This window comes from Tympanuchus pallidicinctus, unplaced genomic scaffold, assembly GCF_026119805.1.
Source record: "Tympanuchus pallidicinctus isolate F22 unplaced genomic scaffold, pur_lepc_1.0 scaffold3, whole genome shotgun sequence".
In the NCBI taxonomy this organism is placed as follows: Eukaryota; Metazoa; Chordata; class Aves; order Galliformes; family Phasianidae; genus Tympanuchus; species Tympanuchus pallidicinctus.
In genome coordinates this window covers 8,549,914-8,563,614 of record NW_026294747.1, presented here as the reverse complement: position 1 = coordinate 8,563,614, position 13,701 = coordinate 8,549,914, and the positions used below count along the sequence as shown (strand labels likewise).

General features: G+C 34.7%; 1 protein-coding gene across 5 annotated transcripts in view; it reads right to left on the bottom strand.

Moving 5' to 3' along the window:
• Positions 1 to 13,701, bottom strand: part of SBF2 (SET binding factor 2) — a 236,606-nt gene that overhangs the window by 62,240 nt on the left and 160,665 nt on the right. For all 5 annotated transcript variants that reach the window (XM_052695956.1, XM_052695959.1, XM_052695960.1 and 2 more), the window contains exon 17: positions 4,844 to 4,912. In XM_052695956.1, the coding sequence (XP_052551916.1) occupies positions 4,844 to 4,912 (69 nt within the window). The remainder of the gene's footprint in view (positions 1 to 4,843; positions 4,913 to 13,701) is intronic.

Below are 13,701 nucleotides of genomic sequence, written 5' to 3'. Positions count from 1 at the left end.
ACTGACCTGATCCTAAAGCTTAAACAGCTATTTCCTCCTTACAAAATATACATCACCTGAAAGGAATAAAACCCACTTCTAGTTCTGCAAAACGATGCCTGTATATCATGACATTGTACATTTTCCCCTTTCATTACCACTGTCTCTCCTTACAAGCCATAGTGGTATAAGGAGCTGAAACATTGTAGCGTTTGCTCATATGAAGAACCTCTATTAATAAGATAGCTTTCACTTTTCGATTTTGCTGTTAATACATAGTTCTTTTGACACATCTTCATTAGAAGTACTGCAGAAAAAGATTTCTTCTATCTCATGTGATTAATTACACTACTGTCTGCATACATTTTCTTCTTTGTGGATCTGTCTCTTACATACAGGTATGTTCTAGCTGTTTTTAAACATGAGACTTAAAATATATTTTCATTTAAGTAATCACTAATAGAAATCATGAGAATAGATTAAAAAAGAGCAAGGACTCTACTAAAAATGATGTTATTTAATACAGTTTCAGTCATGAAAAAATTCACATGGACTAAGATACCATCAGAACTGGCAGAACAGAGACAGAAGAGGAAAATTAACGGAAGATGACAAAACTTCTTGCCAGAATAATAAAGGAGGTCTATCAAGATGGGAGTTTCTCTAAAGCCAGCACAATTCTAGAGTGGAGAACGCTAAAGTAAAAGTGGTTTCACCCCAAGCACATCAGAGTAAGACGTAGAAGGAAAAGCAGCAGTTAGAAGTAAGGATGTAAATCTATCAAGTACTGAAAGCTAACACCCTACAGAAATTTTTTAGCCTGGTAGAAAGCTAAGCAGCAATTACTGCTGCTTGTAAGTAATACCTGGGCCAACTACAGATGAACAAGAACACAAGTTAAGAATGACAACTCATGTTAAATGTTAAAAAAAAAAAGAACACAAGAATTTTGCTTTTCAAAATCAACTGTCATCTACTAACTATACACAATTTCATGGTATTTATACAAATCCTAAAATAAAAATTAATATATATATATAATTCAGTGTAATGTAACAAATTTTAGTACCAAATTTTACACTTTTTTTTTTTTTTTTTTTTTTTTTTTAAGCATACCATTGGGTCAATATTCCCCAGATTCCAGCTGATACCCACTGTAAGATTTGCCTGATAAAGACACAAAAATGGAACTGATTTCCACATCAGCCTTTCATCATACAGTTTCTCTGACTTTGTAGCTGATGCTGAACAAGAGAGAGAACATTTCCAATTATGATGCTTCTGTTACATAATTAACTTGGAATCAGGTGTGTCTTGGAACAAGTTTGATTGCAAAATATAGAATATGATAAACTACTCTGAAGTTCTCTAGTACTGCCTCTTCCATCTTTACAGAGTGCCCTTGCAACTGATAGATTTTTTGGAAGTAATTCTATCAATTCTACTTTCTTCTCTATAGGGAAAGGTGTAGGTATATGGAGTACAAACGCTAAATGGGCAGACATGCCTGAGAACATTTAAGCCAAAACCTGCAGATTTCACTGAGCCCTGTTCCACACAGTATTCCTCTATTGTATATTGTAGAATGTAATCAGCATCCATAACCAATTGAAATTTTACTCAAAATTTGGCAATTTACAAGCATAAAAAAAAAAGAAAAATCAATCCTAGTCTCCAACACTTCCCAGAAGGATCAGACTGGAGAACATCACTTTAGTTGAAAAGGAAGGGATCACAGGAGAAGCAGGCTGACTGAGGCTTGGAATAGTACTGGGGAAGAGACACTTTGCTCACTCTTCCTGCTCTCCAGTGGCCAGGGTGAAACCCGTGCTTACAAAAAATCATTGCTCTTGCAGCACAATGAACCTTCAAGAAATACAGCATGGTCTGCTCTACAACTGGCCACCTTACAAAGAGACATAACTGAAATGGCATATCCAAATTTTGTGAATTTGACAAGGCCAATTATACAAGGCCAATCTGTATTCCTTCAGGCAGTAACAAAATGAAATAAAAATTAAGATATACCCTTTTTGTCTTGCCACACAGAGAAAAAGAACTCTTTACTGTAGCAATACAGAATAGTACATTTCTATCTTATTACACACAGAGAGAAATGAGTGCATGCCAAACAAGCATGGGCCATCTGTACCCCAAACGTACATGGAAAAATTCATGTATAAGTACATTTTATTTATATTGTTTCAATTTTAAACAAAATTCCAACAGTATTACTAATAGTAAACTAAAACCTTTCTCTAACCCAGAAGAAAAAATGTTTGTTTTTGCGACATTAACAGTACACATTAAAAAGTCCACTGTCACTGATGAGTCACATTTTGCTCATGTCTAATATTTAAAACATTTTTAAAGAGCATTGTGACCATTTTTTGTAGAAAAATTCAAGTCTTTCTAGTGACCAAAAAAATGTAACAGTCCTGATTTCTTGTCTATTTAACCCTGACAGCTCAGAGTTAGACTACTTCTGTGATCGAATCCTATCTCATCAAGCTTTACAACAGCTCAATCACCAGGCTTCAAGAGTAGGAATTCTGAAATTTCAGTAGACATCCCAAGAGTTGACTGGATGCTGCATGCAGTAACGTTTCTCGTTGTTTTGATTAGATACATGTAGAAACACCCCAAACTAACCTCTGTGTAAGCAAAACCATCAGGATATGGATAAAAGCGGACATGTGACACAAGCATGTTCCTTACTTTATATATTTAATTCTTTATTTATAGTTACATTTCATTCTTTATTATATATATTTTTACTGTTTTCCCAAGAATATTTTTAAATACCTGAAGGCTAGAGCTTTGCTACTTCATCAGACCCTTCTAGAACCTTAAAGCATCACCTCTAGGAATATATTTCCTTTTCTACTCAGTTTCTTGGTTTCATTTGCTGCACTCACATGGAAACACATCTCTCTTTTCATTTAGGCCTCTCAAACAGTTGGTGTCTGCACTGTGTGCACCCATGTAAGTAAACCTACTTAGGAAGAACAAGTAATTGTTGCATTGGTGCTTCCTTTTATGTCAGGTAACAAAATAAATGCATATTTTGAAACTTAACATTCCAGATGCACAATAGTCCTCAATCAACAGAATTGTGACACTGTGGAACTTCCTTTTATTATTTTAAGTGACAGGAATTACATTAACAATTAAATGTTGTAACAGAACCCCATCATGATTTCCCATAATAATTTATAATAATAGCAAATAGGGATGATGATATTTGATATAAATCTACATATGTGTCCTTAGGCTTTCTTAATGCTAACTTTAACTGGAATCCAGTTGAGAAGTAACATGAATGAAATGCAATAAATCTATCCCTGGCTACCAAGAACACTGTGTATTTTCAATGTGGCCATATGAAATAATATTTAATACGCTTCTGGCACTAAGCATGGTGTTCTGATAACAAGAACATCAGTAAAAACAAGTGCATACTTCCAAGCACTACTTCACAATTTTTGGAAAGGATGAAAACAATTGCACTTACAACAGAAGCAAGACATTTTTGCATATTGAAGCAGAAGTATTGTAAAACCTGTACTTTGCCTATAGAAAAATGAAATACAGCTTAAGCATGTATGATGAATGTATGTATAAACAACACTGTACATGCTAATTTAGTGAAATAGACAAGCAGTTCATTAGAAAAAGCCATGGCATAGTTTGACTATGCGTATGTACCAGCTTTGTCAGAATGTTCTTTTAATAAAAAACAATTCATTCCCCTCAAATGATTTGAATTTCAGTTTGGATGCTCCTATGGACTTATCACTTATCAGACAGAACAGTAATATGCCTTGTTAAACAGCTTTTACCAGTGTAGGATTTCTATTAAAAAAAAAATCCAGCAAACAGAAGACTATAAACTGTTTAGCAATATGTTACAAAGCAGGAAGGCCAAGGGAAAAAAAGATGCAGCAGGATTTGATAGGATTTATTCCCAAAACAGGGAAAGAGGAACATTAGTTTCATTTAACTGTAGAATGAGAATCCCTCCAAAAGACTATAAAGGGAAATTTGAAGGGGGTTAAAGAATGTTACTCATTTTTCTTAATCTAAGAATATTCATACAGATCATTGCTCCTATGCAGCTTCATCTCAGGTATAACATACTCATACTCAAGGATGAAATACTGAAAACCTCTGCAGAAACTGAAAAATGCTTCCAAAAGTTTTGCTTTGACTCAAATTCCAAATAAAACATGTAAACTGTTAATTTTAACTAGCCACTATAAAGTTTGTCTACAGATCTTATGCTTTGAAAAACACATCAGTTTGTGTTTAGTATGAATAACTTAGTTTTATACCAAAATAAGTACTTCTGCCAAACAATTGTATCTAATGGGACATACCAAAGGGGACCATCACTGAACCTGAGGATTAGATCTGGGAAAAACAAAATTCTTTTTCTATTATGCATTAACAGCTGGCTTTTGCAAGCAACAGTCAGGTTACTTTATTTTTTCAGTTCAGGTCTGGAACATTAAAAAATCATCATGCTATTTACATCCGGGGTCTCACAACTTCTGAAAGTATAATTTCAGTTAAACAGTAAGGAGGGGACTAGTTCATTACAAGGAAGATTTCAGTGAACTTTTTGTGAGAGAAATTTTGCAAGATCTCAGTACTTCTACTGAAACTTAGAAGCATACAGAAGAAATTATTCTTCATTCAAGGCAGCTTGCCTTCTCCTTGATTACGAGATTAAAACTTGACTAATCTTATTTCAGTATCCATGATACTAAGCATGCATCTCTCATTTTTACTTTTCTCCATTTAACAATATAAAAACATAAAAAAACAGAAGCACTTTTTAATGAAGTTACTGAGAACTTACCCTATAGAAAGCAGTTGTCAGGGGTAGCAAGGCTGCAGCAACGCTATATTCTTCTGATGATGAGCAATCCTTCAAGAGAAACACATGAAGAAAATAAGCAAAATCATTTTCAATTTCATGTGTAGCATAATTTCATTTCAGCCTTAAGTAGTCCCTCCATCTTTCTTAGGTGTAATGCATATTTTAATCAGTTGGTATAACATAAGACAAACATAGATGGGTGTGTGCATGCATACATATTGTGCCTCAATCTCTTCTAGTTGGCTATTGCCAAGATTTTTCAAATTTAAGGAATTTATTAGCAGTGTTCTCCGTTCCCATGCCTGAAAGACAAGTTCATCAACAAAATTTACATGTAGACATATTATTCATTCAGGAAACAATAAAAACGTAGCTTGCTTTCATTCTGGTCCACATAACACCTGTACATTTTGTAAAAGAGAAGTGATGCGACGACCAAAGAACGTACTTCCAAAAAGTGTATACGAAAAAAGGAACATTTGTTAAATATGAAATAATCACCTCTGCAGACTCTACAGAAGCTTGGCATAACATAAACTTTAAAAAAGATGAAAACCTACTCTGTTCACAATGTCAGAATGCCTCATTCAACATCCAAGTGTGTCATTCGTGCCCCTCTAGGCTGAAAGTGGCATGCCAAAGTAAATCAGCTAGTAATTGCACTGATAAAAATAGTGATCTAATGACGGAAGTCTTTTAAGAAATTAGATTTGGAATGCAATCTAATATTTTGAAAAACAAACTGCTTGATTTTTTAAGACTTTAAAAACAGAACAAAAATATTCAGTAAGTTAGAAAAAATATACTACTTTTTCTTTTTTTTCTTTACTAAATTTTTTTAAAATTAGCTCTTTTTGCCAACCCTGAGAAACACAACAACACACATACTTTTACACGACAAATGTAGCACCACTGTGCCCCTGAATGATGAATGGGAAAACAACATTTCCATTTGAACAACTTGTGAATATTTTGAATATTCCCTCCTGCAGTGGGTACTGTTCAACACAAATTACTCTTCTATTAGTTCTATGTAACATCTGATAAAATTACAAAATTGAAATATCACACTTGTTCCTCTGTCAGAGTTTTCATTTATGCCTTCATCTCACCATATTCACTCCCTGGAGTTCTTTAAAAAGAAAAACCTGGCAACTCTGATAGCAGAAATATAAAATACACGTTGCAGGAACAATCATAAGTGGTTGGCGACCCTGCACATAGCAGGGGGGTTGAAACTAGATGATCATTATGATCCATTTCAACCCAGGCCATTCTATCACTCTGTGATCATTAGGATGTTACTTTTAGTCCCCTCAGCGCTACTTTTCAAAAGGCTGGTGAGTGATCATGGAATGCAGGTTTAAAACAATAAACTCACAACTAGACTGTTCTTAATTTACTGTTCTTACTTTACTGTTCATTACTTTAGAAGTCCATTTCGTCCTTTCCAGTAACAAATACTTAATATTTTGTTGATAAAGCTAGCCTAAACAAAGTATCACTGGCCATACACAAATACAGGAACCGTTAGAATATTACTTACATATCTGTTTAGAAAAAGCATACAATAGATTCATAGATGAGAAGCTTTATTTCTGTACAGACTCATTGAAGGCTTTATCTTGTCTATCTTGGTATGAATGGATATATGCTAACCGTGCATGGAAAACAAACGGTGTGCAGACTTTATAACTCATTCCAATCCGGTAGAGAAAAACAGTAAGAAAAGTAGACACTGAGAAATGCGATGTATGTTTTAACAGTGCTTGTCAGTATTCTGTAAATACCTAAAATCTGTTTATAGACTCTTTTTAATTAGATGTCCAAACAGCAACAATGAAGGACATTGCCGCAGCTGCATTTCATTCTCAATTTCTGCATTATTTTCTATTGCTAAAGATAGGCCCAATCCGCACATGAAACTTGTAGGTTAACATAAGGATATGTTAGAATTACAATGAAAATGCCAAATCTAAAACCAGACTTTACAGCATTCAAAAGTACTCCAAAATTTTTAAGGAAATACATTACCCTATTTCTGTAAGTGCTCTGTCATAACCAGTTACCAAACAATCCATCCTGATTGTTTCAAGATATCTACTTAATCCTTCAGCTCAAATTATTTGTAAGGGCTTTGGCTTTTACCCAAAATATACATAAAAATATTTTTATTAAAACTGAACAATGCATCTTCACCTAGAGAGCATCCAATATTCCAAGAGCTAACATATGTCTCAAAGATATATATCACCACCACACAAACAACATCGTGTATTATTTTTCCATTCCTTCTTGCAAGTATGAAATTCTCCACATACTCCGTGTCAGCAGTACCCCCTGGACTTGTAGTATGGAGGCATTATCTACATATATTTTCATCTGTAGCGCGTGACAAAACCTGTAAAATGATCTCATTTTGGAATTAAGTACAATGCTGTTGTTTTGAGAATAGTGAAAGTAACCAACTATTTGTCTTCCTCCTAGTAGCATGACAGAACACAACAGCTAATGAAGCTATTATAGCAAAATTGTAGCCTCTCAATTTACATGCAAACCAAAGTACTCGAAATGTCATATATGTATTGTATTTAATGAATTTTGGCTCTTGGAAAAAAGAAACACAGATGTTTTACATATAACAATGTCTACCAATCGTGAAAAATATCTCTTACAGAAGTATGCAAATCAAATATAAAAATAATTAGAGCTGTTTCTTACACTGCAACACAATAAAGTTGAAACACAAAGGGTAGTAATGAGGAGGAACAAGTATTCTCAATAATGAATTTTTAAGAATCAATACCTTATGACAATGAATTTTGGAATTCCACGTGTGCCACGTGCAGAGTGCTTTGAACCCACACTTTAGTGGGGTGAAGATATGACTTGATTTCAGAACAAGTACTGACCTGAACTTCTATTTGGAAAAGGTAGTTTGTCATCATCAAATTGAGAACTCCTCCACAGTCCAATCCTAGCAATGAACAGCAAACAAAAGCCACCCCAAGTAAAATTTTTCCTTGAGGTGCACGCCTGAATTCAAAACCTCCTTTAAGTACCCAATGAACTTCCACTGGCTGCAAGAGCAAGTTCAAGGGAGCAGAACAGTGGTAGTTAGGCACAGACTTACACACTTTCTTGAACAGGCCACAGTAAATATCTGGTATTTAGAGACTTCTGCTTTCCTTTAGTCACATGATAAAAATCTGGGAGAGACATATTAAATATCTCTTTAAACCTGATAATATTTGAAAAACCTGATAACATTTATTAAACCTGACAACATTTGAAGTTTTCTACTCAGGTACAATTTTCCTCATAAATCAATCCACCAGTCTCTCTCATTATGTACTAGTTGATAAAGAATGTGGTTATATTAAACTGTATGCTGCTTTGGACAATAAGCTTTCTGAAAGGAAACCACATTTTTAATGATCTATAGCAATCTGAATACTGAAAACCTAGGACCCAATTCTGCTTTACATCCAACAGCACTATAAATAAATAGAATAATTCATAAGCCTATCACATGAATTGAACATGCCATGAATGCCTTCAACCTAGTAAGCTACACATGGTGGCTTTTAACTACGTGTGGGACTTTTTGCCAGTACAATCTGGTTATGCACTTCATTAAAAATACTGAAGGAATCATCACTACTGCACTGTAATTCCTAAGAAGTACTGGATGCTGCCCATCTTCATCAAGGCCAAGAGCATTCATCACAATGCAGGACTGTGCTCATAAACAATCAAGAAAAAAGCCAGAAATGTCAGAATTGCATGTTTTTTAAAGTGCTAAGATAAGACTTGCTAACTTAGCATGTGTAAGGTCACAAGTCATGTGAACAGTAAGAACATTAGCTAAAAATTACAGGTGAAATACTTGTTTCAAATTCCCAGATGACCTCATTGGTGCTTGAATTTAATTTTTGTTGTTATGGATGTACTATGCAGGTAGGTTTTTACTGAAACCTAATGAAATTAAAGATGTTCTAGCACCTCAGAAATACCCACAGTGCTGTTACAGATGTAATCTACCACAATCATTAATATTTAATCTCCTTAATAGAAAAAAGCAAGATTTTCATTCAAATACAGGTTATTGCCGAGTCTCATTCTGATTTGAAAGAAGCACCTAAAACACCACAGGATTTCCAAAGAAATACTTATTCTATGTTGATCAATGTTACGACCAACATTCTTCATATTCAGCCTCAGCAGTTAAAAATCCAAGTAAACAAATTACCAGTTTTACGCCGTACTCATTACACCTAATGTAATTATATGTAGCCTTGAATGAAAGCAGACAAAAAATAGTTGTATTTGGAACAGGCATTCATTTTAGAAGCATTTAAATTGCAGGATTTAACCCCACAGCCAAATCCATCCTCTGGAACAATACTCAGAATTTGCTGAAATAAATGCAAGTATGACACTAATTGATTACATTACTTGTTATCAACAGCTTATAATTATCTTCCAAAGAAACTCTGGAATCTGAATTTTCTGACATTTTGGATAAAGTTTTCTTACTGAAATAAGCAAAACAGTCTTTCCAGTGAAAGTTAGTGGATGGTAGCTTTCTGGCATTCCTATGCAGTTTGCTAGTAAAATTAGCAGCACTGCTAACTTCTGCTTCTTTATAATGGGATCAAAAGTTCTTATTTTTCTTGTCACCAAAGATGAAATCCAACTTTACTGACTTTTTTTTTTTAAACTAGATACAATTCTTCTGGGATTTGAGAGACAGGATTAGAAGACATACTTGGAAGACACATGTAGCTGATAACTTGTAGACTAATCTATTAACAGAACCGTGAGAATATACATGAAACATGGAAGATACTATCATACATTAATGGTTACTGACTATTTAATTCTCATTACTTCTAAAGCTTCACATTTTGGTAAGGATTTAGACTGTTTCAAAATTATTAACTCACAAATCACAGAATGGCTTGGGTTGGAAGGGACTTCAAGGATCATGAATCTCTGACCCTCCCCGCCACAGGCAGGGCCACCAACCTCCACATTTAATACCAGACCAGGCTGCCCAGGGCCTTTCTTCATAAAAGACCGCATCATGTTTTACATTTGTTACACCTTACTTCAAGTTTTTAATGTAACTTTTGTTCCATTTTTGTACTGTTGCACTGATTCTTGATAGACAAAACCAAAAACTTGAAGCTCTTATTACTTCCTGTTTTCAGCTTTAACATTCATTACAATCATGCTATCAGCTTTTGAAAAGCAACTTCTCAGATTGCTACTTGGTGACTGTCTGACAGCAGAGGAAGTCCATACTGGACAGACTTCACCTGTGCTCTGATTTATGCCAGATGTAAAACTTCACTTTCTATGGCCATTACAAAACAGTGAGATTGCTGTGTATTAATACAAGTGCCAAAGGTAATGACAAAGGAATAGCACCCAATCCAGAAGAATCCTCACTGATTTGTTTAGACAGTGTGGTCATCCTGCCTGACCATGAGCCTTCATAAGAACTTCATTAAGAAACCTCAGATGTCAGCAGTAAGATGCTAAATGTTGCAAACCTGCCTTTCAGGGCAGTAGGAGATCCCATTCCATACTGGAAGGATTTTATTTCATCAAGAACTTCATATTTGGCTTTACCTGACCCTGAATTCGCACAGGTTTGTCTGCCCTTACAAAAGACAGAATTTAACTGATGCAATTCAGATGGAATCACACAAGCATATCATTTTCATTCATTTTCTAAACTTTTCCTTTTGCTTTATTTCATATATTCAGAAGTTAACAATGCAGCATATTTTCTCCACACAACTTCATCATATTTTTGATCTCTCAGCAAGCCAACAACATTTTACTCAGAGCTGTTGAGTTTTTCTCTCCACGTCTCCACTCCTTTTCCTTTCTCAAATACATTTCTGTCTAGGATTCAGTAATTTTCTCTTTTTATTTTTTTGCAACAAATTATGTTTAGGGAATCAAGAACCTCAATTTTTATGTGCATAAATTACACATTCTTCAATGAATATTTACTGTACCCCAAAAGAATGAAAAAGCACTACTTTTTTCTTCTTCTTTTTTTTTTTTTTTTTTTTTTTTTTTTTTTTAAGATACTGATAAACACAAGAATGCCATCCCTTGCGTCTAAGCACATCTGAGTTTCTTTAACAGAAATGCCATGCATGTTTCTGAATACTGTCATGAGGCCCATGGCAATAAAGTTCAACATACTCAGGCTGTAATCTTCTCCCAAGGAAATGGTTGGGATGCCAAGATGCCTTTTGACTTTTATTTCACAGCAGGGCTTCATTCACAGTGACTCTGTCCAAACCTTAAACTACACCAGCTGTGATAAAAGGTCCAGCATAGTAACTTGTAAAAACTATTTGACAAACAACACTCAAGTGATACAATGCATTGTAATTCATGATTGAATTGTGATCAATATTTGTTAACTATTCAGTTTGAAAAGGGTGATTCACAATACATATACAGACTGCAGAGTAAGTCTAGCATCCCAGGCTGCAAAACAGCTACTGGATACTTTATAAAGCACTTCACAGACAGCCTGTTTAATTGAGCTAGTTAACAACAACAACAAAATGTTTAAAGTAAAACTATTAAAATAGGTGCAATATTCCAGTGTAGTCCAATTATTGCTTAGCAAATTGGTTCATAAGCAAATACTACACATACCTATGCACTCTAGCATCCATTTGGAGCACAGCAGCATCTCTAATAACTCATTAGCAAAGTCACAAACTTTCAAATATGCATGTTCACATTCCTTAATTTTATTCTTCTTTGTTAAGCTTCATGGGATTTTTCTAATTTTAAAACTTGCAATAAAAATGCATCACACATCATTAGTGCACATTACATATGAGTTTTTAAACTCATTATGAATTAACACCTTTTTAGTATTAGATTTCTATGGGTATAAGAAGTGATTCATTGAGAAATCATTCTTTCATTTTAGGAAAATATTATTTGCTCTCAATAAAAACAAAATATTTCTTCTATCAAGATGAAACCTTTACTAGTGCATAAAAGTTTAGATACTTAGAAATGAAAACAATAGAGGAGACTATTTTTGATGGTATGGCAATTTTTAATTATGCTAAAAATTCTCCCTGATAACTTCTAAACTCTGAAGTTTCTTATAGGTGCTGTGTTTCTTATGACTGACTTTTTGGCGAAATAGAAATTAAAATATTGGACCAGACCTTCATGAAGGCAAGGAAAAGGTCTGGGAGATCTAGACTAGACTATCTCACCTTAGGGAGCAAGTCCTCATAGAAAGCATTTTCAGATACATGAGAAACAAGAAATTGATTGAGGACAGAAAGCACATGCTGACGAGGGGAAAACAGTTCGATCAACATCTCTGATGAAATAACAAGCTCTGCAGCTGAGTGATGCCCAGTATGCTACCATGGCTTTAGCAGGGCTGTTGACACGGACTCCTTTGGTATAGTAGACAGGTTGAGGAGAGATGTTTCACATGGGTGAGTGGACAACTGACTGGACACTGGACTGTCACTGAAAAGACCGTGATCAATGGTTTAAAGTTAAATAGGAGATCCAGTCGTGAGTCATGTTTTTAGGAGTTGATATTGTGGCAAATACTGTCTAATGTTTACATTAACAAAGTGGCATGAAGTACATCTTCATCAAATTTACCAATGACACCAAATCTGAGGGAGCAGTAAATAGCTGAATGGAAAGACTGCTATTAACCAGCATCACACCCTGCTGGAGAATGGGACTGTCAAGAACGTACCAAGTTCAACAAAGATAAGTGCAAAGTCTTGAGTATGGGATATGCTAACTGTGTGAAAGTAGAGGCTATGTATGAACAGCACCTGGAATCATGTGCTGTGTTAAACCTGTCAAAGTAAGATCATGCTCTAAGATTCAGAAAAAGGTGCAAAATGAATTACCTTGCTTTATTGCTGCAGACTCTCTAGAGTATAGAAAGTTCCAAGGAATAGGTAAACTAGATAATATTGAAGCTGAATGGAACAGATGGGATAGATGGGATAGATGATAGGAAATGTAAAAATTATGAAGTATATTGACATCAGGAAAGAAAAGCATTATAAGAAAATCAACTTAGAACTAGAAGAAGTAAAAGAAGTTAACAAACCTATAATATTGAATTTCTTAAAGAAATATAGGAGATAAACAATAGAAAGTTGAATACAACAGGTAAGACTTATGGAAGAAAGGAAGAGGAAGAATCTAGCACTAAGTCAAAAGTACTAAAAATTCTGATCTTATTTAAAAATATACTCATAGAAGGGGCAAAAGAACAAAATAATTGTAGAGTTTAAGGATTTTGTCCATGGGAAGGGAACAGTCAGGAGAACGCAGAACTGAAAATCACCCAGAAAAACTAAGTAAATACATAAAGGTAAATAATTATGCGCAACAGGAAAAAATCTTCAAGGAGAAAGCTGGTGTGAATTACATATATATATATATACACATATAAACATACAGTTAAGCACACAAACGTATGCACATCCCAATTGCATCCACGGGTTTTTGGCAGGTGCTTCTGGGAACACACGTACATGTCTGCCATGCTTCTCTTGCAAATTGAGAAGTGGAGTTTCTTTTTGAGGTGCATTTGTTTTTGACATCTTGTTGCTAGACAGCCTCAGCTTTTCTACACCAACCTTGATAGTACTGAGACACTTTGCTACAGTTTTGGCAGAGATATCAGTCTATACACAGCTGCACTAAAGGACAACAAGAATGACAATGACCAGCTGCTTCTGGAAGAAGTTTTTTTGGATCAGCTTCATTGGTGCAGCTCCATTTCTGATTCACAA